Source organism: Muntiacus reevesi, chromosome 10 (assembly GCF_963930625.1).
Source record: "Muntiacus reevesi chromosome 10, mMunRee1.1, whole genome shotgun sequence".
Classification (NCBI taxonomy): Eukaryota; Metazoa; Chordata; class Mammalia; order Artiodactyla; family Cervidae; genus Muntiacus; species Muntiacus reevesi.
In genome coordinates, this window is record NC_089258.1 from 29603311 (window position 1) to 29630922 (window position 27612).

At 42.3% G+C, this 27612-nt stretch overlaps 2 protein-coding genes across 5 annotated transcripts in view; both read right to left on the bottom strand.

Annotated features, from left to right (window-relative positions):
- The window catches only part of CTNNAL1 (catenin alpha like 1), a 54632-nt gene extending 43742 nt beyond the window's left edge, over window positions 1-10890 (bottom strand). For all 3 annotated transcript variants that reach the window (XM_065946405.1, XM_065946404.1, XM_065946403.1), the window contains exons 1-2: window positions 10616-10890; window positions 1138-1327 (exon numbers count right to left, since the gene is read on the bottom strand). In XM_065946405.1, coding sequence (XP_065802477.1) covers window positions 1138-1327; window positions 10616-10756 — 331 coding nt within the window. In that variant the 5' untranslated portion in view covers window positions 10757-10890. The remainder of the gene's footprint in view (window positions 1-1137; window positions 1328-10615) is intronic.
- A 640-nt stretch (window positions 10891-11530) lies between these two features.
- TMEM245 (transmembrane protein 245) overlaps window positions 11531-27612 on the bottom strand; it is a 79364-nt gene continuing 63282 nt past the window's right edge. Inside the window, exons 16-17 of one of the 2 annotated variants that reach the window (XM_065946430.1) lie at window positions 27211-27405; window positions 11531-16952 (exon numbers count right to left, since the gene is read on the bottom strand). In XM_065946430.1, coding sequence (XP_065802502.1) covers window positions 16907-16952; window positions 27211-27405 — 241 coding nt within the window. In that variant the 3' untranslated portion in view covers window positions 11531-16906. Of the gene's footprint in view, window positions 16953-24037; window positions 24743-27210; window positions 27406-27612 lie in introns of those variants that run through there. The other variant, XM_065946431.1, reaches the window with a different exon arrangement.

Sequence of the window (27612 nt, forward strand, 5' to 3'; positions counted from 1 at the left end):
TTCTCAACTCAGGGCCATTTTGATCCCTCGAAGGACATTTGGGAATGTCGAGACATCTTTGGTTGTCTCAATGGTGGAAGAAGGGATTTTCTGACATCCAATAGATGGCAGTTGGGGGTTCTACAATGCACAGGGCAGCCCCCAACCCCAACAAAGAATCACCAACAAATAATTATCCAGCCTAAAACGCCAACAGCATCACAGTTGAGAAACCCTGCTGGCCTTCCTAAGAGAAACCTCCTTTGGTCTCCTAACCCTTATGCCGCCTTGTTATCTTTCCATAACCATCTCTACCTCCCATTAGGCACTTATCTACCTGTTCATTTGTTTGTATCTCCCTCTCTAGAATACAAGTTCCACAAGGGCAGACTTTTTATTGACTTCTACGTAGCTATATCCCTTTGGTCTAGAAGAATGCCTGGCATATGGCCAGCACTCAGTAAATATTTATTTAAAGAGTAAGTGGATAAATGATACTCAAAATTATTTGTATCCAGCAAAACTCCCCAGTTCTCTCAGGCTTCTATGCCACCAGTTACAGAGCCTTCTGAGATATCAGGAAATCTGAAGTCAGATTTGTCTCCTGTAGACACAGGAACATGCTTATTTTTACTTCCATCTTCCATATGGTGGCAAACAGGTTACTATGCTCCTTGACAGGAGAGTCCATGCCTCACATTCTCTACACCTCTCATGCTCAATGGCTGATGGCAAGGGTGGTAAAGAATCCACTTGCCAATGCAGGAGACGCAAGGGATGCAGGTTTGATCCCTGGATCGGGAAGATCCCCAGGAGTAGGAAATGGCAACCCGTTCCAGTATTCTTGCCTGGAAAATTCCACAGACAGAGGAACTGGTGGGCTACAGCCCATGGGTTTGCAAAGAGTCGGACATGACTGAGTGCACACATACACAAGGGTGGTGGGCTTCTACTCTGCCCAGTGAAAAAATGCAACGATGCAGACTTAGGACTTGATCCAAGAGACATTCAATATTCCTGGAAGCTAATCCAGGGCTTTAATGACCTAGGCATCTGTACTAACAGGATTAGAACACAGTACACATCTTTACTCAACATAAGACAATCATTTGTCATGAGATCCAAAGCAATAAAATTGGTATAAACGCTTCAACATACCTGCTTGTTTAGCTTCAATACAGGCAATATTTATTTCGTCTTTCAAGTCCCAGTTTTCATTGGCTATAGCTTCCCCCACTTTAACAAATCTTCCAACTGCCAAATTGACGGCTTGTCCTACACGCTGAATTGCTTGCAGAGTTTTATCAGACTTTTTGGTATTATCTTTATGATTAATAAGTGTGGTGATCTAAAAATAAAAGATAAAAAGCAAACTGCTTAAAGTTTATCCCAGTACTTTTTTTTAAAGCGATATCACAAAGGCCAAGAAAATTAAGCCCAGCATACCACACTAGCCTGATAAACTCAGTTAATTGAGAGCTTTAATGCTTCAACCCAGAGACAATCAGCAAACACCTTGCATCTCTCCTGAGGTCAATGTTTCTTTCAATAACAGTTCCAAATTTACCTGAGGGGGGTTATCAAGGGCACACATTTCTGTAAACCCTCCAGATAGATCAACACATCAGAAAGACAGGAGAAAACCAGCAGAGGGTGGATTCTTACATTCAAAGAATCCACAGAAAACCAAGGCACTTCAGGTCTAGATGCTTCGACAGTGACTCGGGTTACGTAGAAGTCAATTAAAAGAGAGTAGTGACAGCATATTGCTCACCCGGCACTTCACTCTGCTGCCGAGCACAGCGTGTCGGTTGTACAAAATGCTATGTGAACCCCTGATGCTTACTGAAATGACCAGACACTTGAGAAGGACCGATGCAATCTGTGTTTTATGTTTCGCCAAGGTCTGCTGTAGACTCAACGTAAATAAAATACCAAGAGCTTTAACACTTGACTCCAGGCCTTGAAATAAAATATAAAAGGTGAAAAGTTAAGCTGTTTGAAACAAATATAAATCTTCAAAACGTCCTAGAAAATGAGTACATTAACTATACTGACACATAAAAATACTGAAAGAATGTTACATGAAAAATGTAAATCCCAAATGGTACATGTCCACTGCGTATAACTTTGAAATGATTTCTATAAATATATTAACAAAGACCAGAATAGAGAATTAACAGAAGAGGAAGAGGCTTGCTCTTTGATCAACTGCAATGTGGCAAGCACTTTATGTGTTACGGTATTAACAGTTTTGAGTCAGAAAGGCATGTGTATGCATCTTGGCTCTGCCATCACTAACTAAATGACCTAGGGAAATTTACTTAAAAATCTCTCTAAATTTCCTCATCTCTCATACTCTTTTTCAAATTTTGAAAATGTTCTAGAATCCAGGTCCTGAGGATACAGCACTGAACAAGATGAACACAATCCTGCCCTCATTCTGTTTACAGTCTAACCAGGTAACAATAATTCAATTGTACAAAATACATTTGCTGAACACCTATCATAGGCCAAATAAAATTCTAGGCAGTGATGAAACAGCAATGAACAAGAAAGAAAAGGCCCACAATCTAACAGAGCTTACATCCTACTGGAGTGAGGGGAGACACAATAATCACACAAACAGGTTAAAGAAATCAACATAAATCCTATGGAAAAGGTTAAAATAAGACAATGTGACAGAAAGTATCTGTGTAGCTACTTGAGATTGACTGACCTTCCTTCTATGAAGAAGTGATATTTAAACTGTGATCTAAATGATATCAAGTAGAGAGGCTGGTAAACATCAGGGGATAAAGTATTGCAGGGAGAAGAAATAACTGTTTAAGGAAAATAAGGGAAGAAAAGAAAAAGGAGGGGCATCCTTCAGAATGAGACTGTTCTTTTTTTTTTTTTCCAAAGAATAAAGTAAGGCCAGAAGTGGTTAAAGAAGAGTGGGTAAGAGGACAGGTGTAAAACCAATATCCAACAGCTAGGCAGGGACCAACCATCTAAGGCTGTGAATTGGAATAGAGAGTTTGTATTTGACTCTGCGTGACAGAAAGTCACTGAACAATTTTTGAGGACAGTGGCATAATCTCAGCAGTGGTTTTAAAATGTGTGTTCCAGTTCTTCAGTATTTCTCCTTTCAAGCTTCATTTCTCTCCCCTTAAGTGAGATGAAATTAGTGACCCACTTCTAACGAACAGAATAAAGCAGAAGCAAGGATGTACCTCTGAGAGTAGGTATTAAAACACATTGTGACTTCCATTTCTCTCTCTCTTTCTCTCTGGGATCAATCACTGTGGAAGAAAACCAGCTACCAAATCATGGAGGACAGCCAATGCTATGGAGACACCCACGTGGTAAATAAATGCTTAGAAGAGTGTCCGGTATTTAGTAAACATTACATAATGACTGCATGCTAAGTCACTTCAGTCTGTCTGACGCTTTTCGACCCCACGGACTGTAGCCCATCAAGTTCCTCTGTCCATGGGATACTCCAGGCAAGAATGCTGGAGTGGGTTGCCATTCCCTTCTCCAGGGGATCTTCCCAACTCAGGGATCCAACCCGGGTCTCCTGCATTGCAGGCAGATACTTTACCATCTGAACCACCAGGGAACTGCCTGCAATGCAGGAGACCTGGGTTGGATCCCAGGGTCAGAAAGATCTCCTGGAGAAGGGAAAGGCTACCCATTCCAGCATTCTTGCCTGGCGAATTCCGTGGACAGAGGAGCCTGGTGGGCTACAGTCCACGGGGGTCACAGAGCCAGACGTAACTGAGTCACTAACACTTTCACATAATGATTAGATGTTACCCAATTTACATTTCTATAATCTCTGTTCTTTCCTCATGTTTGTGATGCTATCTTATTTTCTAGAATAACTGACAGTAATCTCTTGATTGAATGGATTATCTTAGTTTATTTTGTGGGAAGATAAGAAAAGAGGTGATAATCCAGGAAGGGGAAAAAAAAAAAAACAAAAAACATGGCAGTAGGCCAGAAAACGGAACAAAGTCTTAATTCCCTGAGATCTGAAAAACAAGGGAGTCAGCCCAGGACAGGGAAGTTCATCTCTGGGCTTAACTCATTAGTCAACTCTCAAAATTACTACATATAAAAATCGACTAATCTGCTCTAGAAACCAATATAGAAGAAAGCATACTGAATCATGTTGAGGTCTTTAAAAGCAGGAAAAGGGGCTCTTTCACTCACTTTATACACCATTTCTGTGTTTTATCTTTGCATTAAAAACACTTTATTCACATACACAAATCAGCAGAGCGCCCCATATGGACTCAACTCATCTCCAACTTGGTGAGACCAATAATCCTGAAAGCTTCCAGGACAGTGCAGTGAGAAGCCAGGGCAGCTACCCCAGAGATTGCAAGCCTCTGTGTAGTGGTGAGTGGAGTAAATCTATCACAGACAGGAAAAGACTGGTGGGTGGTAGAATAACATTCCAGGCTGGGGTGGGGCTGTGTGGCAGATTTCCCTCTTCCCTTCCTTGGATAAAAGCATTGTAAGACCGGGAGTGGGAGTTTTGACAGGAAGAATAAAGTGATTATTAAAGAAGGTGGGTGCTGCCCTACAGGAATTGTGCTTGGGACTTAGCCCAGGGCATGTAAAAAAAAAAAGAAGAAACTGTCTGAATTACAAAACATACAACAAATGAGTGTATATAACCAATATTTGTATCATTTAAAGAAATGACAGGAAGACAAAACATACCTACCACCAACCTTCAGAAAACACTACCAGCACCTCTGAAAATCCAGGTGACCTATGGGTCCCTCACTTTCCATATCACCCCCTCGCCAGCCAAAAGAAACCACTATCCTAATTTTGTGCTCATCATTCCCTTATTATAACTATTGCACCTGTGTTATATCCCTAAATGATACATGGTTTTGTTTTGCCTGCTTTGAACCTTTTAATTTTTTCTCCTTAACATTTGAGATTCATCCCCACTGATAATTATAGCCATGGTTCGTTCATTTCACTGCTGCAGCAGCATCTCATTTTATGAACTCAGCACCCCTTATTTAAACATCTTTACTGCTAAAAGACGTCTGGGTACTTTTCAGTTTGGAGGCATTAGAAGCAAACTGACTATCAACATTCCAAGCTGTGTCTCTAACACACGTGCAAGATTTTCTCTAGGGGTGTGGATTTAAGAGGGAAATTACTGGGCGTAGGTAATACCCACTGTCGACATTAATATATTACATCAAATTGTTTTCCAAAATGGTTGTACCACTGACATTTCCATTAGCTCCACATTCCAACACTTGTGCTCACCATGTTTTAACTTGTACTTCACTGATTTCTAATAAAGTTGAGCATCTTTTCACATATGTGTTAGACATCTGTTTCCTCTTCTACAAGATGACTATTTTACCCATTTTTAATGGGTAATCTTGGTTTTGATTCATTGGGGTCTTTTATTTACTCTGGGTGTTACAACCATTTGTTGGTTATTTCTGTTGCAATCATACTCTCTTGCTTTATGGCTTATCCTTTCAATTCTGACGGATAAAGATTCTTCATTTTAATGGAGCAAATATATTAATCTTCACTTTCAGTCTATTAAGAATTCCTTTCCCACCATGAGGTGGGGAAAATACTGCCCAATTTTTTTTGCCTAAAAGTACTGTAAGCTTTTACTTCCATTTTCATATTTTTAATCCATTTGGAACTGTTTCTGTATATACTGTGAGATGCTATGTCATGTGTTTCTATTTAGATAACCAATTGTCCTCATTTTTTAAAAAGTTCTTCCTTTCCCTGCTAACAAGAAGTGCCCATTCTGTGAATTATCAAGTGTCCATATATGTGTGACTGTTCCTAAGTTCTCTATTCTGTTTCTCTAGTCTCTTTGTCTATCTGTTAAACCCACATTGTCTTAATTACTCTAGCTTTATGATAAGACTTGAAATCTGGTAGAGCAACTCCACCCACCTTGTTTCTCTTCTGATAGTCTTGGCTTTCTGTTCTTTCATATAAATTGTAGAATTACTTTTATCAAATTCTACTCAAAAAATCTTGTTGAAATTTTCATTGGAATCGCATTAAATTTACATATCAATATGGAAAATTGGGAACCTCCCTGGTGGCTCAGATAGTAAAGAATCTGCCTGCAATGCAGGAGACTCAGGTTAGATCCCTGGGTCAGGAAGATCCCCTGGAGGAGGAAATGGCAACCCACTCCAGTATTCTTAACTGGGAAATCCTATGGACAGAGGAGCCAGATGGGCTACAGTCCATGAGTGTGCAAAGAGTCGGACATGACTGAAGCGACTTGGCACAGGGAAAATTGATATGCCCATGACATCAAGCCAATCTAGCCAAGAATATGGTACTCCTTCCCCATTTATTTAGCTCTGTTTTGGCCTTCTCATAAAATTCCCCACAAAGCTTAGCAACTCTTTTACTAGACACATATATACACATATTTTGCTCTCATTTTTATTCTAACTGGTATTTAAAAACTTAAATTTTTAATGGAGTATAAGTTGATTTATAACTGGTATCATTTTTTAGGACTACTTTTCTGTTATTAATGCAGAGCAAAGTGCAGCTGACTTAAGAATCTTACATTGAGTGAACTTACTAAACCTCTAAATTTTTAAAAATTTATTTGTAGACTCCATTTCTCTATGTAGATAATTATACTTTGCTTTTTCCTTTCTTATCTTTACACCTTTCACTTCGTGTCTTTTTGCATTGGTTATGATTTCGAGTACCACTGAATAGAAGCTACACTAACAAGTAACCCTCCTCTTGTTTCTAGTTTTAAGGAAATGTTTATTTTAAATTTGACTTGTTGCTATGATGTTAAATAGATGGGGAAACAATGGAAATAGTGATAGACTTTATTTTCTTGGGCTCCAAAATCGCTACAGATGGTGACTGTAGCCATGAAATTAAAAGACGCCTACGCCTTGGAACAAAAGCTATGACAAACCTAGATAGCGTATTAAAAAGCAGAGACATTACTTTGCCAACAAAGGTTCACCTAGTCAAAGCTATGGTTTTTCCAGTAGTCATATACGGACATGAGAGCTGGACCATAAGGAAGGCTGAGCGCTGAAGAACTGATGCTTTGAGCTGTGATGTTGGAGAAAACTCTAGAGTCCCTTGGACTACAAGGAGATCAAAGCAGTCAATCCTAAAGGAAATCAGTCCTGAATATTCATTGGAAGGACTGATGCTGAAGCTACAATATTTTGGCCAACTCATTAGAAAAGACCCTGATGCTGGGAAAGATTAAAGGCAAGAGAAGGGGACAACAGAGAATGACATGGTTGGAGGGCATCACTGACTCAATGGACATGAGTTTGAGCAAGCTCCAGGAAATGGTGAAGGACAGGGAAGCCTGGAATGCTGCAGTTCATCGGGTCACAACAAGTTGGACACGACTGAGCGACTGAACAACTTCTATTACTAGTTTGTTATGTGCTCTTTATCACGATGAGGAGTTAAATTTAATCAAATGCTTCCCTGGTGGCTCAAAAGGTAAAGAGTCTGCCTGCAATGCAGGAGACCCAGGTTTGATCCCTGGGTTGGGAAGATCCCCTGGAGAAGGAAATGGCAGCCCACTCCAGTATTCTTGCCTGGAGAATTCCATGGACAGAGGAGCCTGGCAGGCTACAGTTCACAGGGTCCCAAAGAGTTGGAGATGACTGAGTGCCTTCATGTTCACTTTTCCTACATCCACTGAAAAAGACATGTATCTTTTCTAATATGTAAATGCAAAAAATTGTATAGGTACATTTGTCTAACATTGATGTAACTTTGTATTCCTAGAACAAGGCCAGTAGTGCAGAACTTTTTACTTAGAGTCAGAAGAGTTAAATGATCTGAGTAGAAACTGCTTAAAACTGACTAAACTGTACAAGAATAGCTAGGGCTATTGCTCACCTCAGACCCTATCTCCTCTAGGGTATCGTTGCTGACTCATCCACAGCTGCTCTGAGCTCTTAGAACATTTACTATTGATAATGTTCATCTGATACTTGCCTCGTGCTATTCTGTACCTGTCCTATCTCCCAACCAGAATACAAGTCCCTCAAAGAGTAGTAACTACAAAGCTTACAACAAATGCTTGCCTAAAAAGCTTAAACTAGTCTAACGGATATGGTGGTAAAACATGAGTCGAATAACAATGCAGCATCCTTAGAAAGATGAGACTCCTGGACATGAATTTTCTAGAGAGCTTCACTCAAATCCACTTATACTCACTAAAACATAAAAATCATTCTAAATCATATTCCACTCTTCTGCTTTGTGAGTGTTCTGCCCATGCTATAGACATTTCTTGATTTTAAGCATGATTTAACTTTTTTTGTTGTTGAGTACCGCCTGCAATGCAGGAGACCCCGGTTCAATTCCTGGATGGGGAAGAAACCCTGGAGAAGGGATAGGCTACCCACTCCAGTATTCTTGGGCTTCCCTTGTGACTCAGCTGGTAAAGAATCCACCTGCAATGCGGGAGACCGGGGTTTGATCCCTAGGTTGGGAAGAGCCCCTGGAGAAGGGAAATGCTACCCACCCCAGTATTATAGCCTGGAGAATTGCATGGACTGTATAGTGCATGGGGTCGCAAAGAGTCGATATGACTGAGCAACTTTCACTTTCATAGTTAATCATTAGGAATATCAGTTATTAATAATGCTAAAGATATAGCTGTGGACACATAATGTGTGGGATGCAGAACCTCAGCTATGGCCCTGAATTAGCCTTTAACAGGGAAGGAAAAACCAAAAAAAGCCCAGATTACCCCTAGTTAGCATTGACCTTTAGTTAACTCTCAGCAGCCAACGCACGTTTCCTCCTCCACTCCCCTACTCTCTCTACCCTCTCTTACCCCTGAATTACACAATGCAGAACTTGCAGGATACATTTTTAGCAGTGATACCGTGCAAAGTTACCACTTCTCCAGATTACAACAACCTTGTTTTCCCACTGTGACTCTTTTCTGGACCTACTACTAGCTGACCTCATCACGTCTTCTAGAGACAACAAATACGGTGTAGCTAAGACTCTGGGACCAGGCTGTCAGCGTGCAAACCCCAGTTGGACATTTACAGGTGAAAGTCCCACAAGTCCCTTATCCTCCCTCATTCATACAATGAAAATAAACATATCTCCACTCCTATAAGATATATGAGAATTAAATAGGTTAACGTGTAAAGTGCACAGAACACGGTCTCGCCCATAGTAAGCCTTCTATCTGGATTCTTTCCTTTTTTTAATGGATAAAATACCACTCTCTTAACTCTCCCTTAAAACTACTCCAGTATTTCTCACTTTCTGTTGTGGTTGTGCTGGTGGCGGTAATGGTATTCTTTTGTGGGAGGGGGCAATGCAGACATCACCAACTGATCCTCAATCCATCCCACCTGTCAGTGCTTCTTTCTGACAATGAAGGGAAGGCCCATACAGAGCATCAAGGTTATTCACTGTTCTGTTAGCCAGGTTAAAATAAGCACAGGTGAAGAAAATGGGGCTGTTTATTTAATCGGCATAACAGGAACGCAGGAGCATGTGTGGCTACTGTTATCAAGTATTTGCAGGCTGGGATGGATTAGAGATATTGAAAATTCTATGGACCAGCTACAGGCCCACACCACTGAGCATGTTTAAGCAGCGCACTGGTGACAAGATGTCAAGGATGCTGTAAGAGAGAATTTTTTAAAATTCAGAGTAGGATAACTTTTAAGATTCCTTCTACCTTGAAAATCTTGGCAATACGAATATGAATCATCAAGACGTTACAAAGGAGTTGTGAGTCACACATCCAAGCGCTCCTTAAGGCACAGAATTCTTCACTGCCCACAGTGCTTGGCACAGAACAGATCTAGCTGAGGAATTCTAGCCCCGAGGGTTCGTATAAGTCGGCTCTCAGTAACAAAAACTTCTCTAAAGCTAAGCGAGTCAATTAGCTGATTTCAGATTTCTGTTGTGGCCGGTACATTCAGTAAACCATACATCCCAAATGGGATTTGGCAAAAAGATGTGTACCCGGATTAACGATCAGGCGGTCCTCCACTTCACCCTTCCGAGGCCGGACAAAAGCCAATTAAAGAGAGCAGGCAGGTTAAGGGGAAGGGTGGCCCGGGGTAAATGCGAGGCTGGGGAGCAGACTTACACACGATCCGGGGAAGAGACAAAGGCCTAGGGGAGAGAGCACGCTGGACTCGGAGACTCGCGCCAGCCAGACTGGCCACAGTCCGGGTTCGGACTGGAGATGCAAAGGTGTGACGGTAGCGAGAAGGGCCCCTGAGCGCCAGCGGAGCCCCCGCGGGGGTCCCCTCCGCTCCCCGGGAGCAGGGCCGGGGGCCGCCGGAGTCGCAGTCCGGGGGCGGTTCGGGTGGGGAAGCCTGGCGGCGCACCTGCGGCCGGACTCCGGTCCGCACAGGTCTCCCCGCCCCGCAGCCGGATTTCGGATGGTCCAGACTCCCTCCGCATCAACGAAGGCCAGTCCTCAAGCCCCAGAAAGGCGATCAGACGCCGACGCCGCAGCCCCGGCGCGGACTGTGGGGCAGCGGCTGCCTCCCGCCCGGCCGGGGCCCCGCCGGGAGCGACCGCCGCCATCGCGGGCCGCGGCCGGCGCGGGGGAGACCAGGGGCCGCGCGCGCCGCTTTACCTGAGAAACCAGCGGCAGCAGCGTCTGCTCCACCGAGCGAGTTTTGATCTCGAGTCCGGAGTCGAAGGCGAAGCCCGACGGGCCGGAGCCGTGCGCTGCCCCGGCGCCGCCACCGCCTGCGGGGCCCGGAGAGGCGGCCATGGCCTTTACTCAGCCCGTCGCGCAGTCGGGACGCTGCGCCGCTGCGGGGCCGCCGCCTCCCGCCAGCCAGCCAGCCAGCCAGCCAGCCAGCCAGCCTGCCTGCCCGCCTGCCCGCCTGCCCGCCTGCCCGCCGCAGCGGCAAGGCACCCGCGCCGCCCGCGACCCCGCCCCCGGAAGACCCCGCCCACCCCGCCTCCACGCGCTCCGGCCGGGGGTCCGCCTTGCAGCCCCGCCCCCAGCCCAGGCCCCGCCCCCAGCCCAGGCCCCGCCCCTTCTGTCCCCGTTCCCACCCTGTTTCTCTCCTCATTCTTCAGTGGGTTCCACACAGGTCTCGCTCCTGCTAAGAGCTGAGGCACAGGATACCCGACGGCTTCCCACGGACATGTGGCCTCTTACCAGAGCAAGGACATCCATGCTCAGCGAAGCTACCTGTCCTCCGGAGAAGTGACTCTTCCTAAATCCGAATTCCCCAGGATTCCTGGAAACTGCGCGGGGATTTAACCTATTAATAACTGGTAGACCAGGACAGGAGTCAAGGCTGTAGGGAGGGGCTTCTACCCTAAGATGGGACTTCTACAGGTTAGAGTCTTTCTGGCGCCTTCACAAACACATCTCCCCTTATGTAAATTGTCCATGTTCCATAAAAATTCATTGTATGCACTGGTGCCAAAGGAAAGGCAAGATATAAGACATAAGAGATGGACATATGTATTCATTCAAGTCTGACTTCACTGAAGATCAAATTTCTCAACAGAGACTACATTTACCACTTGATTCATTCAACACTAGTAATTTTATTTCAAAATATAAATATTTTTACATTTACAAAGATGTTACATCAGTAGGTTGTCAAAGCAAGTTAAAGCTAAGAAACAGCATTTGTGAGAAGAAAGACACATGGTTATATTTGAATAATCTTTTTTACTTTCAAACCATCTCTACTTTGCCTGAGAATGCAGAGATGATACATTTTCCAAAAGTTACATGAGCAATAACAACTATACATCCAATCTTGGCTTCAAAATCAAATGGTATTTGAAGTACACTCCAATCACCTAGACAAGTGGCACTGCCAAGCGCAAAAGAAGGGTTTCCTTTGGAATAATTACAATCGGAGTTACGTTTTCTGGGTCACTGCCATTAAAAATAGAATATGATAATAAGCCAAAACAATGTTTTAAAATTTGCTACCACAGCTTTCAGAGTAAAATATAAAGCTAGAATAAAAAGTAAGAAACCAGGTGTGGCGTAAAGAACTCTGGACGTGGGGTCAGAATTTCTGCAACTGAATTCTGGCTCCATCATTTCGTGGTATAAACTTAAGTTTTTTTGGGGAAAATCACAAAAAAACTTTCTGAGCTTTGATCTGATAATACTTGATGCCTGCCTATCTCACAGGGTTGTTATGAAAGCAGTCTGAAACCTATAAAGTGCAATACAAAAGTATTATTAAAATGTCATATCAATATATCACCACTGCATTTGCACTCTAACTGATCTTTGAAAAACTTTCAAAAGTAAAACACAAATACTGACTTTACACACCGTAGGTGGAAAAGAATCTCTATACTTGATGTATAGCTCTGAATGGCAAACACGGCTTTTTTCTGGTACTTCACTAAACTTTGAGATATATTACAGTTTACATGGTAGATGTGCCTGCCATTCAGAATTCTATTATGGATATCTTCTAAAAGAGCTGTAAACTTTTATTGAGAGCCATGTTTCCCAAAGGACCCCAAGTTCTTTGAGATGCTCTGAGAAAAAGAGAATGAAGGTGTAGTTTAAGGTCAAATAAGTCTCGTAAACAAAGTCTTTGTCCCCTCTTATAAATTCACAATATATAATAGCATGTTAAAAAACTCTTCGAAGTCCTACTTCAGAAAGGAAACAAATTCAGCATTCCTCAATTTTAACTGACCATGGAGTCCCTTCCCCCAACTCCATATACACTTTCATTCACTCAGAACATCTAACAAGATTCCTTGGAACTACTGCTATAAGGAACACATTTTTTCCAAAACTGGCAAGCTGCATGGGGTCGCAAAGGGTTGGACAGGACTTAGCGACAGAACAACAACAACTCAACTAGGAGGGGAAGGGAAGAGAAGTAGAACAATGGACTGAGAGAAAAAAGAACTGACTCCACTCTGAATTGTCACTGACGGGCGCCACATTAGAAAAGACACTTCGGCCTGTGGACTTGTTTCCTTCTCTGTTAAATGACAGGATCACCTAATCATATAAGGCCTATTCTAGCACAGAAGTTCTATGACTCCAGGAGGCAGACAGAACATGTTGGTTTATAATTCTCTGATTTTTAAACTACCAAAAAAATTAACTGTTTGGTGGTTTCATATAGCATGAGTAGTTTTTTTCGCAGATCTTAAGTTAATGTAAGCTAAATTTGTCAACAAGGAAAGTAACTTGAGTGAAGAAACTTTTTTTTTTAAGAAACTTAAAAAAAAGAAAACTATAAATGAGACAAGAGCTTTTAGACAAACTCTATTAAGAATAATTATTAAAAAAAAAAAAAGAATAATTATACTTTAGGAAAGTCTATCTAAAATAGTCTCTCCAGATTGGAGTAACTAAACTAAGTGATGAAAGTTTATTGGATAGCTAGGTCATTTCCAAATAAAATGAGATTCTGAAACATAATTACTGAACACTAACTTCCTCTTGGGGCTTCCCAGGTGGCGCTAGCGGTAAAGAATCTGCCTGACAATCCAGGAGACGCAGGATACTCAGGTTTGATCCCTGGGTCAGGAAGATCCCCTGGAAGAGGAAATGGCAACTCACTCCAGTATTCTTGCCTGGAGAATTCCATGGACAGAGGAGGTTGGCAGGCTATAGTCCATGGGTCGCAAAGAGTCAGACACGACTGAAGTGCCTTAGCATGCATGTGTGCATAAGTTAATGAAAAGAATATATTTTGATGGCAAAATGTGCAAAGACAATACATAAAAACAAAAAAATACTTGTCCTTGGCTGGAACTAACATTTGGAACTATGTTGCCAGGGGCTATTTCTACTGCCAAATGCCTACTCTAATACTTTTATAAGGGTCTTGGAAGACCCTTAGTGGAGACTGCAGTTTTCCTATAAGCTTTGAGGTTGAAATCACTGGTGAGCTCACCTAAAATTACTTTGCTCTAGGCTAATCCCCCACGGCCTGAATTTCTGAGTAAATCTGGCTTGGTAGTGACACATCCTGAAACGCTGAATACAACCAAAGTGGAACCATGGGTACTAGCAAGTCCAGATGGGTCACAGCGGGTTCTTATTAAGCCCAAGGTTAGCCAGAGGACCTCATCTAAGCCCTCCAACTGGAATAAACTGCTATTTCCAAAGCTACTCAGTTTGTTTAAATAACGCTTCTTGGGTATCAAGAGTCAATCTGCACCAGTCTCAAAAGTCAAGGGAAAACTCTGCCAGCTAACCACCTTTAATGGAAATGGGTGTTAAGAATTCCTGCAAACTTAAAAATAAATAAAACTGGTATCTAAGGCAGTCTGGCAGAGATCACTTCCAGAAACAGAGAATGTGACAGAAATTTTGGAACTGACGCTGGACTTACATGGCATGGGTTTATGCTGAAAATTATATGCCCCATTCTCTCTCGGAAAAGAGAGGAACATACTGTGTGGGGAGCTTTTTTCCCCTCCATTCAGCTTACAGCCGAGTAGTGAATGTGACCTTCAAACTTCTCTTTAATAAAGTGATAAAATGCAGAACACTGTGATAGGATTTCTGTACTTAGTTTTTACTGAAGCTACTTCTACTTCATCAATTGTCTGTTTTTAGGGAAACTAAAAACTCTTTCTCTTTCTGGGTCAAATCCTGAGATCGTCTTGCTGGAGCACTGGGGCAGTTCAAGTTTCCTGATATGACTGGGTGGTAGCCTGGGGCACCTCTGCTCTTGATATTTCAGGGTGATACTACATCAGAACCAATTTTGACAGCTCTAAACTCTTCTCTTAGGGCTCAGAGTCCCCCTCTAAAGACCTAGTATTCATACTAATAATTATGACCAGGAAGAACCATGTATTACCTCAAGTTTATATGTTTACCATTTCACTTTATACAGCTAAAAACACTTTGGAGGAACATAATTTGTATATGCACACTAACTCATTGTGCATAATATTTGTCTCTTATAAATATGTGCTAATCACAGCTATAAGCTTATCATTTTATCATTAGCAAAAACAAACCTGACTTCTTTCTTAAAACTTTTAATGCAACATTTTTAATTTTAGTAATTCACATAATCTGGCTAAGATTCAAGGCCTTCTTATGAGTTAAGAGAAGGCCTTCTTATGAGTTAAGAGAAGGCCTTCTTATGAGTTAAGAGAAGGCATTCTAATGAGTTAGCCCCTACAGCTCTCTGTACAGTGCCCAGCATGGAACCCAGAGTTTGGGAAACTCTCAACCAATGCTTTAAAGAATGAATGACTGAACAAGTGATTAAAGAAAAGAACGAGTTAATTAATGCCAAATGTACCACTTGGTGGAATATCCGACTGTAATTGTTGAAGGAGTCATAGGAAATATAAGAGATCTGCATATAGTTTATTGTATAAACAAAGACCTCACTGTAGCCTCTTTTCTAGAGCAAGTTTTTCTTAATATCAGAATAAACTTAATGTAATTATCATTAATTATGCTTCTTAATGAGAAAATAAAGTTTTAGAAAAAAGGATTTCTACTTTTAGATGTTTTTCCAAAAAGGAAATCTTTGTTACTTAAGAATCCTCTCCATACTGAATACTCCCCTGGGGACAGAGAAAGAGGCTGAAGGTTGTTTTACAAAGGAGAACGGGCGCAAAGGGAAAGCTGGGTTCTGACGTCCTGGCCCTGTCATTAACTGTAGCCTATGCAATAGAATAGGACGTGATTCTACCTCAAAGCGCTGGAAAAACTGTGTTAAGATACTAAGAGAGTCACTGGAGTATAGCAAGGCTGGCAGACTGTTGAGTCAGGAAGATCTGAGGTCAAATTTTACTAAACCTTATGACTTGGAGTTGGTCACTTTTCTGAACCTTAGCTTCCCCATCTGTGTGAAACGTAAAATAATATGAAGCTGAATGAATGCTGATGTGAAGTGATTGTGAAATAATACGTGTGAAAAGATTTTGTAAAATGTAGAGCAGTATGCTGGTTATTGTGATATCTGAGATATTTTAAAAGTCACAATTTAATTCAACAAGCATTCATCTAGAGTCTGTGTGCAAGGCACTGTGCTAAATGATGGGAAAATACTGCACAGATACAAAATTTTACGCTAGTAAGTAACTAATTGGCCAAAATCTAAATAGTAAAACAGACATTTAACAAATCAGAACACTGCTGCCCCTGAGATTTTTTTACTTAAACATTTGGAAAGAAAAAAAAAAAAATCACAACATGAATTCTATCATATTGTTACCATTAACAGCAGCTTAATACTTAATTAATGTCAGTGTGGTCAGCCAAGTTTTAGAAATTTGGCAATAGAGTGATAAGGGGTGGAGGGAGAAGGGGAAGGAGGGCTTCAGTCTTTCTACTCCTATGGCTGCAACATACAACTAACTGAACTTCAAATAAGCTACCCACCCTTACACTGAAGACTTGATCTTTCTTATGAGAGGACCATACATTGTGGAAGAAGGGAGAAGACTCATTTTTTCCTGCTCAAGCAACTACCTTCTCCAAAGTGAAAGCCCTCTTCATTGAAAAGTGACTGTCGTAGAAAAGTTTAAGGACAGATTTCTTAAAAGAGGAGAAAATCACACTATATACAGCAGGTAGTTTACGGCTCTTGAAAAAAAAAAAAGTTATAAATATGTATTATAATATAGATAACCAAAGTGGGAAAATTTCAAGCCACAATACCAGTGTATGAACTGAAACTTTTCAAGCCATCTTAGCAACACTTAAGTGAGTAAACCACATTTCAGAGCTCTAAAGCTGTGCTTCCAAATGCAAGGTGGCCCACAGCCAGGTCTCTGCTGTCCAGGCATCCGGTACCGAAGGCTTGGAGGCTCCTGCGTCTCGTCCTGGGGTCTGTCTGCCAGGCATGGCTGAAAGGACAGCAGGCCACAGCTGAGCTGAACTCACAGTCAAGGCTGAATTTCCTTAGAGAAATCACTGTGGTTGGAAACCAAATCAGTCTACCGAAGGTTTCAGGTCTTCAGAAATGTCACGGAAAGTCCTTTAAGAAAAAAAGACAGAATGATTAGTTTTGCTTTTAGGAAAAGGGGGCGGGGGGGAAATAAAACCACAGAGATACTTAGAAAAGAAAAATAGCATCTAACCAGTAATTCACTGTCATATAATATTCCTCTAAGTTGAGAGCCTTGGTGCCATTATGTAGTCACTGTTTTTTTTCTTAGGATTTTCACTGAGTATTGTTTCGAAGTCTGATAGTTGTTTCTCAACCTGCAGCGACAAGAACTCTAGTTTTTTTTGGAGGGTCTATCCAAAAGACTGTTTCCCTAGACTCTCTTGAAACTAATGACCATGTGACTAATATCTGGCCAACGAGATGTAAGCAGAAGGGGTAAGTGACTTCTGGGCAATGTCCTTAAAAGAGAAAGGTGATCTTTTCTGACCTTTCCCCCTTCATGTTGACTGGAAAGTAGACACAATGATGTTAAAGAGAAAAACAATACGAGACTAAAGATTAAATGCTAACTGGATAACTTTTATTGCAAAATAGGAAAACTGATCCAGCAAAGTGCCAGCTCTGAGTGTTGGGGTTCAGAGCAGGAGAAATGGGACAGGACTTTTCATCAAATGACTGAGTACTAACACTGCTTCTGACCAACATCAAACAAGCCAAGTGAATGTGGCTAACTGGCAGGTGATAACTGGGTTGCAAGGAGGGGGTCTGCTGTGCTGGGGCCTAACTTAGGACTGTAGGAGCTGGTTGGCCTTTGCTACATAATTTATCCAGCCAGGTCTGCATCTGTGGTGGCAGCCGAATGGCCAGGTCAGAGTTCATCAATGAACAAGCACTCATCTGAGATGAAAAGACCTCACACCAAAGCCGACAGAACATCAAGGTGGGGGGGCAGGCTTGGCATGGATGTTTGTGGAACAGACACACTAAGCCCTGGTCTGCCTACCTTTGTACTTCTTACAGCCAAGAGAGAAATAAAACTTCTAGCTGTTAAAGGTCTACTGATGCTTTGAGTTTGTTTGTTTTTTTTCTGTTATAAAACAGGCAAATCTATCTTAAATGATACAGATATGAAACACAAGTTTATTACCATCCTTTTAGACAAAGATTGCTTTACTTCATTACAACCATATCACCGATTAGGAGGGTTAGACAGGCAGGCAGAGGTAAAATAAAAGCTAACCCTTTAGCATCACGTAGGAAGTACTTAAATATCAAGTGGGGCACAGGTCAAATGATACAGAACAAAAAAGATTACTTTTGCTCAGTTATCTGAAGGCTCTTTCACTGGATGGTGCCGGAAACCTCATATCTCAAGCACATCTCTAACTAGCACAGCTCTATATCCAAAGGAACAGCTTTGAGGAAGGGGTAAGCTTCCTGGCTATGGTTCCTGTGTCTCTGAAAGGGATTTTATATGACATGACTGAACTCACCATGTTGAATATATGCCAATGGGTCAAAGAACTGGAATGAATTTATCTCCTTAAATATTTTTATACTGAGAAAAATTGCCCCAAACTGAAATTTACACATACATGTTTTATGTATCGTTGTTGTCTTTTAGTCGCTGGGTCATTTGTGACTCTTTTGCAACCCCATGAACTCGCCAGGCTCCTCTGTCCGTGGGATTTCCCAGGCAAGAACACTGGAGTGGGTTGCCATTTCCTCCTCCAGCAGATCTTCCCAACCCACGGATCGAACCTGCATCTCTTGCATTGGCAGGCAGGTTCTTTACCCGCTGAGTCACCAGGGAAGCCCTTTTATATGTATTATTATCCATCTATCTCTGTATCTATCTAATCAAGGTTTCTCAATAGCTGCACTGCTGACCACTCTGTGCACTGTGAGAGGTTTAGCAGCATCCCCGCTACAGCTGTGATGATGAATATGTCTCTATACATTGCCAAATGTCCCCTGAGAGGAGCAAAGTCTCACCCTCCTCCCCCACAACCATTGCTCTAGATAGCTACCTACCCGTTTATTTAAATATCTCTTTTTCACAGCCTCACCTGCATTCGTGTACAGGTAAAGCTGGCTACAAGTTGCCCCAGAGTATATGAAATTCAGGTAGCACTCAATTCTGGGAAGCCCTGGAATATCTTTAAAACCAATATTGGTTTACCTGTACACAGTAAAGCCAGCTTTACCTGTACACAAATGCAGGTGAGGCTGTGAAAACATACACACCATGGAATACTACTCAGCCATTAAAAAGAATTCATTTGAATCAGTTCTAATAAGATGGATGAAATTGGAGCCCATTATACAGGGTGAAGTAAGCCAGAAAGATAAACACCAATACAGTATACTAATGCATATATATGGAATTTAGAAATACGGTAATGATAACCCTATATGCAAAACAGAAAAAGAGACACAGATGTACAGAACAGACTCTTGTACTCTGGGAGAAGGCGAGGATGGGATGTTTACAGAGAACAGCATTGAAACATATATATTATCAAGGGTGAAACAGATCACCAGCCCAGGCTGGAGCATGAGACAAGTGCTCGGGCCTGGTGCACTGGGAAAACCCAGAGGGATCAGGTGGAAAGGGAGGTGGGAGGGGGGATCGGGATGGGGAAAACATGTAAATCCATGGCTGATTCATGTCAATGTATGGCAAAAACCACTACAATAATGTAAAGTAATTAGCCTCCAACTAATAAAAATAAATGGAAAAATAAATAAATAAAACCAATAACCAAAAACTGATCAGTATTACAAAGCATTTTCCAACACCAAAAAGTTTTAAAATTCTTTTTTTTTTTAAAATGGTCTTCTGTTTTTGTTTTTTGTTTTTATTTTTTTATTGGTTGGCGGCTAATTACTTCACAACATTTCAGTGGGTTTTGTCATACATTGATATGAATCAGTCATAGAGTTACACGTATTCCCCATCCCGATCCCTCCTCCCACCTCCCTCTCCCCTAAAATTCATTCTTTCATACCTTTTCAAATTTCTAAGATACCTGCAAGCTTCAATCTCTAACTCTTCAATTCCCCTAAATTATGAATGAAAACGGCTGCCTCAGGGCAAAGATGCATGAAATAAGATTAAAACTGTGGTCTTTCTGTTGACAAGTAAGCTTAGCTGTAACCCTGAAATTCATACCTGCTGTTCAGTTCTGCCTCAAGGCCAAGAAAGCCTTCAGGACTCAGAAGAAAGAAAACACAATGAAGCAAGCTAAGAAAACAGCTGCTAAGTGCTTTCCATCCCAACAGTATGTTTTCTCTAGATGTTTCGGGTGGTGATGGGGGGGGGGGGGGGTGGTGGTGGTGGTGGTGTGTGTGTGTGTGTGTAAAACCCTATAGAAGTAACACTGATCTGAACTGAACCTTGTGTGTGTGTGTGTGTGTGTAAAACCCTATAGAAGTAACACTGATCTGAACTGAACCTCAATTACCTCCTGAAAAACAAACTCCATAACCCAGAGATGGAGATATTTCTTCCTGGTCTCATCAAAAAGCACAGCAGGAACTAATCCACAGGGCCCCTAAAACCGCAACCCTCTAGATCAGGAAGAAACAAAGGAATGAAAATTGCATTGACTGTGTTTCTCCAGCTGCGCTGCACGGCTTGGGGGATCTTAGTTCCCCAACTAGGGAGTGAACTTGGGCCCTCAGCAGTCAAAGCACAGAGTCCTAATGCCAGGGTATTTCTTTGACAGTATTATTTCTAAAAATAGTAAATGTCCTACCTAAACCATCCAAGTATAGTATTCTTTCCCAAACCAAAAGGATTGTTACGTTCCTTTGAACCACAGTGGTAGAATTTACCAAGAATAAAAAAGGTGGAACGGGGCCTCATGTGACTAGGGGGAGAGAAGATTGCTGTGAACATTTTACAGTTCCTTTCATTGCAATGGGGATTGTGTGGTGTGATTTCTCACTTCCAATCTTCTTGGTTCCTTGAAAATATTTTGGGATCTGCTTCCCAGGAAGTTTTCAAGGAAATTTTTTTAAAAATCCATTTACGTGAATGCTTAAGTCTTTTCTGATTTAACAACTCTAGCTGTTAAATTGTTGACTCCCAGCTTCCCAGAGAAAGAGTAAATTGTGGATGTTTACACATGAAAAGCTTGCACTGACTAAGGTAACTTACTTTACTGGGCTTAGGATAGCCGAGTATGTATTTCCTAAACCCCCACCGGCACACTTTGTGACAGAGCACATGTCATTACTTTTGTACATTCTGCCTCTTCCAAAAATGTGGAACAGAGTTCTAAGGCTGGAGGTTACTATGGCCCATCTTCTTTAATCAGCCTTATAGTGAAAAGATCTTTTAATCCGATCTGCTCCTGGTTTCACTAATCTATTAACTCAACACATTTTCATTGAGCATTTATCCTAAACTGGAATGATAGGGAGCATACTCCAAATGAAGTCCTCAAGGTTTAGGTAAAGGTCTGAAGGAGTCATGGTTTTTTATGAGAACATATTCATATATTATTTTACAAAGACAAAAATAACTTCTTGCTCTATTAAAAAGTAGGAGGTGCTAAACTTTAGCTTAATTGCCAAATACTGATCTTCCTTGTCTTATGATGGCATTATACCTGGTTTCATACTTAATAATATCCTTAAGACAGCTTCCCTTGTGGTTCAGATAGTAAAGAATCTGCCTGCAACGCAGGAGACCTGGGTTTGATCCCTGGGGTCAGGAAGATCCCCCAGAGAAAATAATGGCAACCCACTCCAGTATTCTAACCTGGAGAATTCCATGGACAGAGGAGCCTGGCAGGTTGCAGTCCATGGGGTTGCAAAGAGTCAGACATGACTGAGTGACTCATACACATACACACGTCCCAAGAAACCCACTGAACGTTGAAAATATTTTAAGTCAAAAAAGTATTTCATACACTTAACCTACAAAACATCACAGTTTAGCCTGCTGCTGCTAAGTCACTTCAGTCTGACTCTGTGCGACCCCATAGACGGCAGCCCATCAGGCTCCGCCGTCCCTGGGATTCTCCAGGCAAGAACACTGGAATGGGTTGCCATTTCCGTCTCCAGTGTGTGAAAGTGAAAAGTGAAAGTGAAGTCGCTCAGTCGTGTCTGACTCTTAGCGACCCCATGGACTGCAGCCTACCAGGCTTCTCCACCCATGGGATTTTCCAGGCAAGAGTACTGGAGTGGGGTGCCATTGCCTTCTCCAACAGCTTAGCCTAACCTACCTTAAATATGCTTATAACACTTACATTGGCCTGTTGTTGCTTAGTCACTAAGTCATGTTTGACTCTTTTACAACTCCATGAACGGTAGCCCACCAAGCTCCTCTGTCAATGGGATTAACCAGGCAAGCATACTGGAAAGGGTTGCCATTTCCTCCTCCAGGGAATCTTCCCCACCCAGGGATCGAACCCACATCTCCTGCATTGGCAGGTGGATTCTTTACCACTGAACCACCAGGGAAACCCTACAGTTGGGCAAAATCATCTAACACAGAGCCTGTTTTAAAATAAGAGTGTTGACTATCTCATGTCATTTACCGAACACTGTACTAAAAGCGAAAACAGAACAGCTGTCTGGGTGCTGCGTGGCTGTAGGCGTATCAGTTGTATCCCCTTGTGATCCTGTGGCTGACTGAGAGCTGCAGCCACCGCTGCCCAGCGTCATGAGAGGGTTGTACTGCATATCGCTAGCCCAGGAAAAGATCAGCATTAAAAATCTGAGTACAGTTTCCACTGAATGTGTATTGCTTTCACACCACCACTAAGTTGAAAAATCATAAGTTAAACCTTCTTAATTTGGGAATCATTTGTAATTTCTTTTATAAAAAGATAATGACCTTTGATTGAATTTGGGGTGTTAAATTATGGAAGATAATCACAGTCAGGTTGAGATAATGCTTCCAAAAACAGTCATGACTTGACTAATAACTCTCTCCCCCGAAAGGTAAAGCTGAGTTCCTTAAACGACCACCTTACAGCTGTCACCTCTGGTCACGTCGAGCGGTAGCAGAGGGCAAAGGAAAACTTAAATACAGCGAACAGCATCCCCATAGGAGTTCCTGGGATATGCCCTGACTTCCTTCCTACAGGTTGTTCTGAGCTTTAGTGTTCAGAGATTGCTGCTCAGGTTTTCGTAGGAATGAAATAAGTATATCAAATCAAGTCTGATTATTCTATCCAAAAATCAAAAAAGTATTGAGACTTGAAAAATTGTGATTGCAGGGGTACCATGTCTTTCCCCACACTTCCCAGACAGTCCCAGTGTTAACAGACAACAGGGGAAGCCATAGGTTCTGATTATTGGACTGAGGCCAAAACAGCTGGGAGCCCAAAGCTGTGCTGTGTCCACAACATTTACTGCCACGAAATAGTGTATTCCCCACTGTCAACAGTGAGAAGCACTACATGGGACCTAGAAACAATTCACAGAAATAGTTATGCAGATGGATCTTCTCAGCCACCAGTGCCTGCATCTACACTTAGAGGGTCTAATGGAATGAAGACATTCTCATATTATAGCACGGGCGTTCTAAGACAAGCTGAACCCTTCCATAGCTCAGGCCCCTACAGACACTATTCCCTCACAGCCCAATCATTCCTTGAACTAGGAAGAGGGCACTGTTGAAGGTTGACGGGTATGGTGAATACCCCAGGAACTAAAACGGGGTAACTAAAATGGGGTAACCCCAGTAACTAAAACGGGCACGGCCCGGCAGTAGCAGCAACCACAGTAAAAAGCGAAAAGACAAATAATCAAGTGTATAAATGAAAGCTGTAAAAAAAAAAAAAGGAAAGGTAGGAGGTGCTATCCTTAAGAGCATTAAATGCAGGACATAACCTAATCTTGAGAGGAGGGAAAGCTCTGATGAACTGACATTTGAGTTGCAATCTGAAGAATGATTAGGAGTTAATTAGGCAAGGAAAGCTAGGGGAGGGGGAGAGTCTGTCCAGACACAGAAAGCAGAGTGTCTGAAGGCCTACGGTTTGAATGGAGCTGCTGTGTCTGAGGCCCTGGCAGAAAGCCAGCGTGGCCGCAGCGCTGACAAGGGGAAGATGTCACAGATGCATGAGGCAGGCACAGGCAGACCACGCAGGGCCTTGGAAGGATTTTGGTCTTCCTGTAAGAACAGTGGGAGGCCAGTTCTGGTAGAAGAGCATCAGGACCAGATAGGCCTCCCCTTTAAAAAGCACACATCTGCTCAGTGTCAAGAGACTAGAAGACAGCAAGAGTGGATGCTGAGGGGCTGGCCAGGAGACTGAGGTGCCACGAGAGTCCAGGTAAGAAATCCTGTAACTGGGACCAGTGTGGGTGGCACTGGAGAAAAGGAGGAAAGTGTGGATTTGAGATGAAACAGGTAGGACTAGGTGAAGATGGTGACTTGAGAAGATAGGAGGCTGTGAGGATGACCTCACACAGGCGCACGTAAGTGAGGGGGACCATCTACTGAGGAAGGAAACAGAGGAGAATGTCTTTTCCTGAGCAGGGGTCGGGGGATGGTTAAGGAAAAGAAAGATCTCTAGTTGAAAACACACTACCTCACCTGCTTATTTCTATGTGACTACAGGCAGGATAACTTCTCTATGCCTTGACTTCATCTGTAAGACATGGAAAACAACTGTTCCTAACCTCACATGGAAACACTGGACAGATTAAGTAAAGTAAGACGATGCAGGTAAAGTTTTATCACAGAACTTGGCACACTGAGTCCCAATGTCAGTGGCAGCTGGTTGTTACTATTCAAGAGGTCATTTAGACTTTCCACCCGGAAGTGCTGTGTTGGACACACGATTCCTTCAGGCCTTTTCAAAACCCCATCAGAGGGAGTTCCCCGGTGGTCCTATGGTCAAGAATCCATCATGCACCTGCAATACAGAGGGACAGGGGTTCGATCCCTGGTCGGGAACGAAGATCGCACATGCTTTGGGGCAACTTAGCCCGCGTGTCTAAGTCCCCCTGCCACAACTAGAGAGCTCCTATGCCACAACTAAGACCTGATGCAAGTCAAATAAATAAATCAATATATATATACATATTAAGAAAAAAAAAGTTAGAAGGCATAAACCCACCTTAAAAAAGAGAATATAAGAGGTTAAAAGAAACAAACTCTCAGAAAGTGGAAAGCAGATGAAGAACTGCTATGACCAGCATGACCTAAAAAACTGAATCCTAAGCCAGAAGTTATTCAAAAAGGCTCAGGAATGGGTGATATCAAGTAACTTTGGAAACGGGGTCGAAGGTGGGATAAACACAGAAGGGCTGCTCTAAAGTGTGCCTAAAACGCAGTAAAACCTCATGGGTCCAACACTGTCACCCACGCCTCCACCCAGCCAGGCAAATGCTCCCTGTCACTGGCAAAAACTCGTCCTTTCCTCCCTTAGAGAAGGTAAAACAAAAAGTCCTGGACTGGGGCACAACAGGCAGGGATAAGGGTAGGGTACACACTGACAGTGGGCGACTGAGTGAGGATTTACATCTCAAATGCTGTCCGCTCCGTTCCCTGTCCTGGTGCCCAGAATGCTGGCGGCCAAGCCATCAAACTCTGAGCAGGAGATTAAAAGAACTTTCACTGAGGAATTTAGCAGCCCCACAGGGAAACCAAAAAGCACTGACATCAACGGCTGCACAAGACCAATGGTCCTGGCAGATTATATTATGGTGATACACATAATAACCAACCCTCAAATCCTGAGAGGTTCACTCTTCACATAAGCCAATAGTCAAAAGTATCGGATACCTGCTACTGTGAATAGCAGCTACTGTGAATAGCAGCTACTGTTGCTGCTGTTGTTTAAGTCGCTAGGTCATGTCCAACTCTTTTATGGCCCCATGAACTGTAGCCTGCCAGGCTCCTTCTGTCCATGCGATTTCCCGGGGGAAGAACACTGGAGTGGGTTGTCATTTCCTTCACCAGGGGATCTTCCCAACCCAGAGATGAAAACTGCATACCCTGCATTGGTGGGCAGGTTCTTTTTCACTGAACTACCAGGGAAGCCCCTAATATTATGATTAGATTGTGTTAATATGGTGAAGGTTAGGGGGTATTACAGATGTAATTAAGGTTCCTAAGCAACTGACTTTAATCAAAATGACAATATGTTCTGTGGGCCAGGTCTAATCAGGTGAGCCCTCTGCAAAAGAGTCTTAGCCATCAGTGACAGAAGTCAGAAAAACACTCCTGAAGGCCTGGAGAAAGCAAGCATTGTGTTATAAAAATGCCTATGGAAAGAGGCAGCCTCTAGGAGCCTCAACTTGTGGCTACAACTGCAAACAAAGGAATTTTATCAACAACAGGCAAGCCTGGAAGAGGATCCCAATCTGCAGATGAAACCCCTGCCTGAGCTCAGGCCCTGACTGTAGCCTTGACAGATCCTAAGCAGAAGACCTAGCCGAATTGTACCTGTACCCTGACTCATGACTTTCATATAAATGTGTTGCTTTATGCCACTAAGTTAGTGAAAATTTGCTATATATGATAGAGAACAAACACAGACCTATACACTAAAAAAGGCAACTTTTATTTACACACATAATATCTCAATAAACCAGACTGCCCAAAAATATGATAGCTCAAATGGAAACCTCTATAGAGATGATAGAAGATAAAATTGGAGAAATCATCCAGAAAATGGGAGCCAAAAAGACAGAACCAGAAGAATATCAGAGAAAAGATTTAAAAATGACAAGAACAGTGTAGGAGGGTCAACATCAAAATAAAAATAAGTTTCTGAAAGGGAGAGAAGGAAATCATTAATAAAATAATTGAAGAAAAATTTCAGAATGCAGAACATAAATTTCCAGTTTTAAAGGTCACAGAGGCACTTGATAAAAGTGTCAGTTCAAACAGAACAACAAAGATAGATTAAAGAACAAACAAACAAAAAAAGAAGACCATATAGGTTTTCAAACATTTGAATTACAAAGAATCAGGAATCAGAGTGGCCTCAGAATTTCAACAACCATGAAAGTTAGAAAACAATGAAGAAATAAAGTTACACAGGGAAAAATTCTCTACCCAGACAAGTTACTGAGTAAGAATGACTTTAGAAGAAGCCTTTAAAGACATGTAGTATCCCCTAAATTTACCTCCCATGCATTCCTTCCCAAAAATCTACAGGAGGATGTGCTCCAACAAAAATCAGGAAGAAATCAAGACAGAAAACAATACTGGGAAATACGATTCCAACACAGGGAAGAGCTAAGGGAATCCGCAGGTGCCAGCTCTATAGCAGGCAAAAGGATATTCTGTATCTCAACAGACTGCACGCAGGTGAAAACAAGAGACCGGTGAGTTCAGTTTCATACAGTTTATGATCACGGAGCTGGAACTCACCGCTGAGTCTGAGCAGGCCACGGGGTCTGGTTGGGTGTGGGCATGGAGTTCGTGGGACTCACTAGCATGGCACTGTAGATATTGGAGGCAACCACGAGTATGCAGAGAAGAATGGGCCCAATGATCGCTCCTTCCAGGCCCAGGTAGTACGCTCCACCAGCCACTGCCAGGCCCGTCAAGTAAGGATGGCCACCTCTGGAATGAAGAGCACACAGATTACACACAACTTTTAACAAAACGTAAACCCTGGAGTAAGTTGGAAATACATTCTCTGACACACTGTTCACTCCCTAATACACCTGACTTCTGAATTGCTTATCAGCTTTCCTTAGATCACTTCCATGTGGATATCTGAATATTAATTGTAAAAGTATCAAGATGCAAAACTTTTCCTGCCTACAT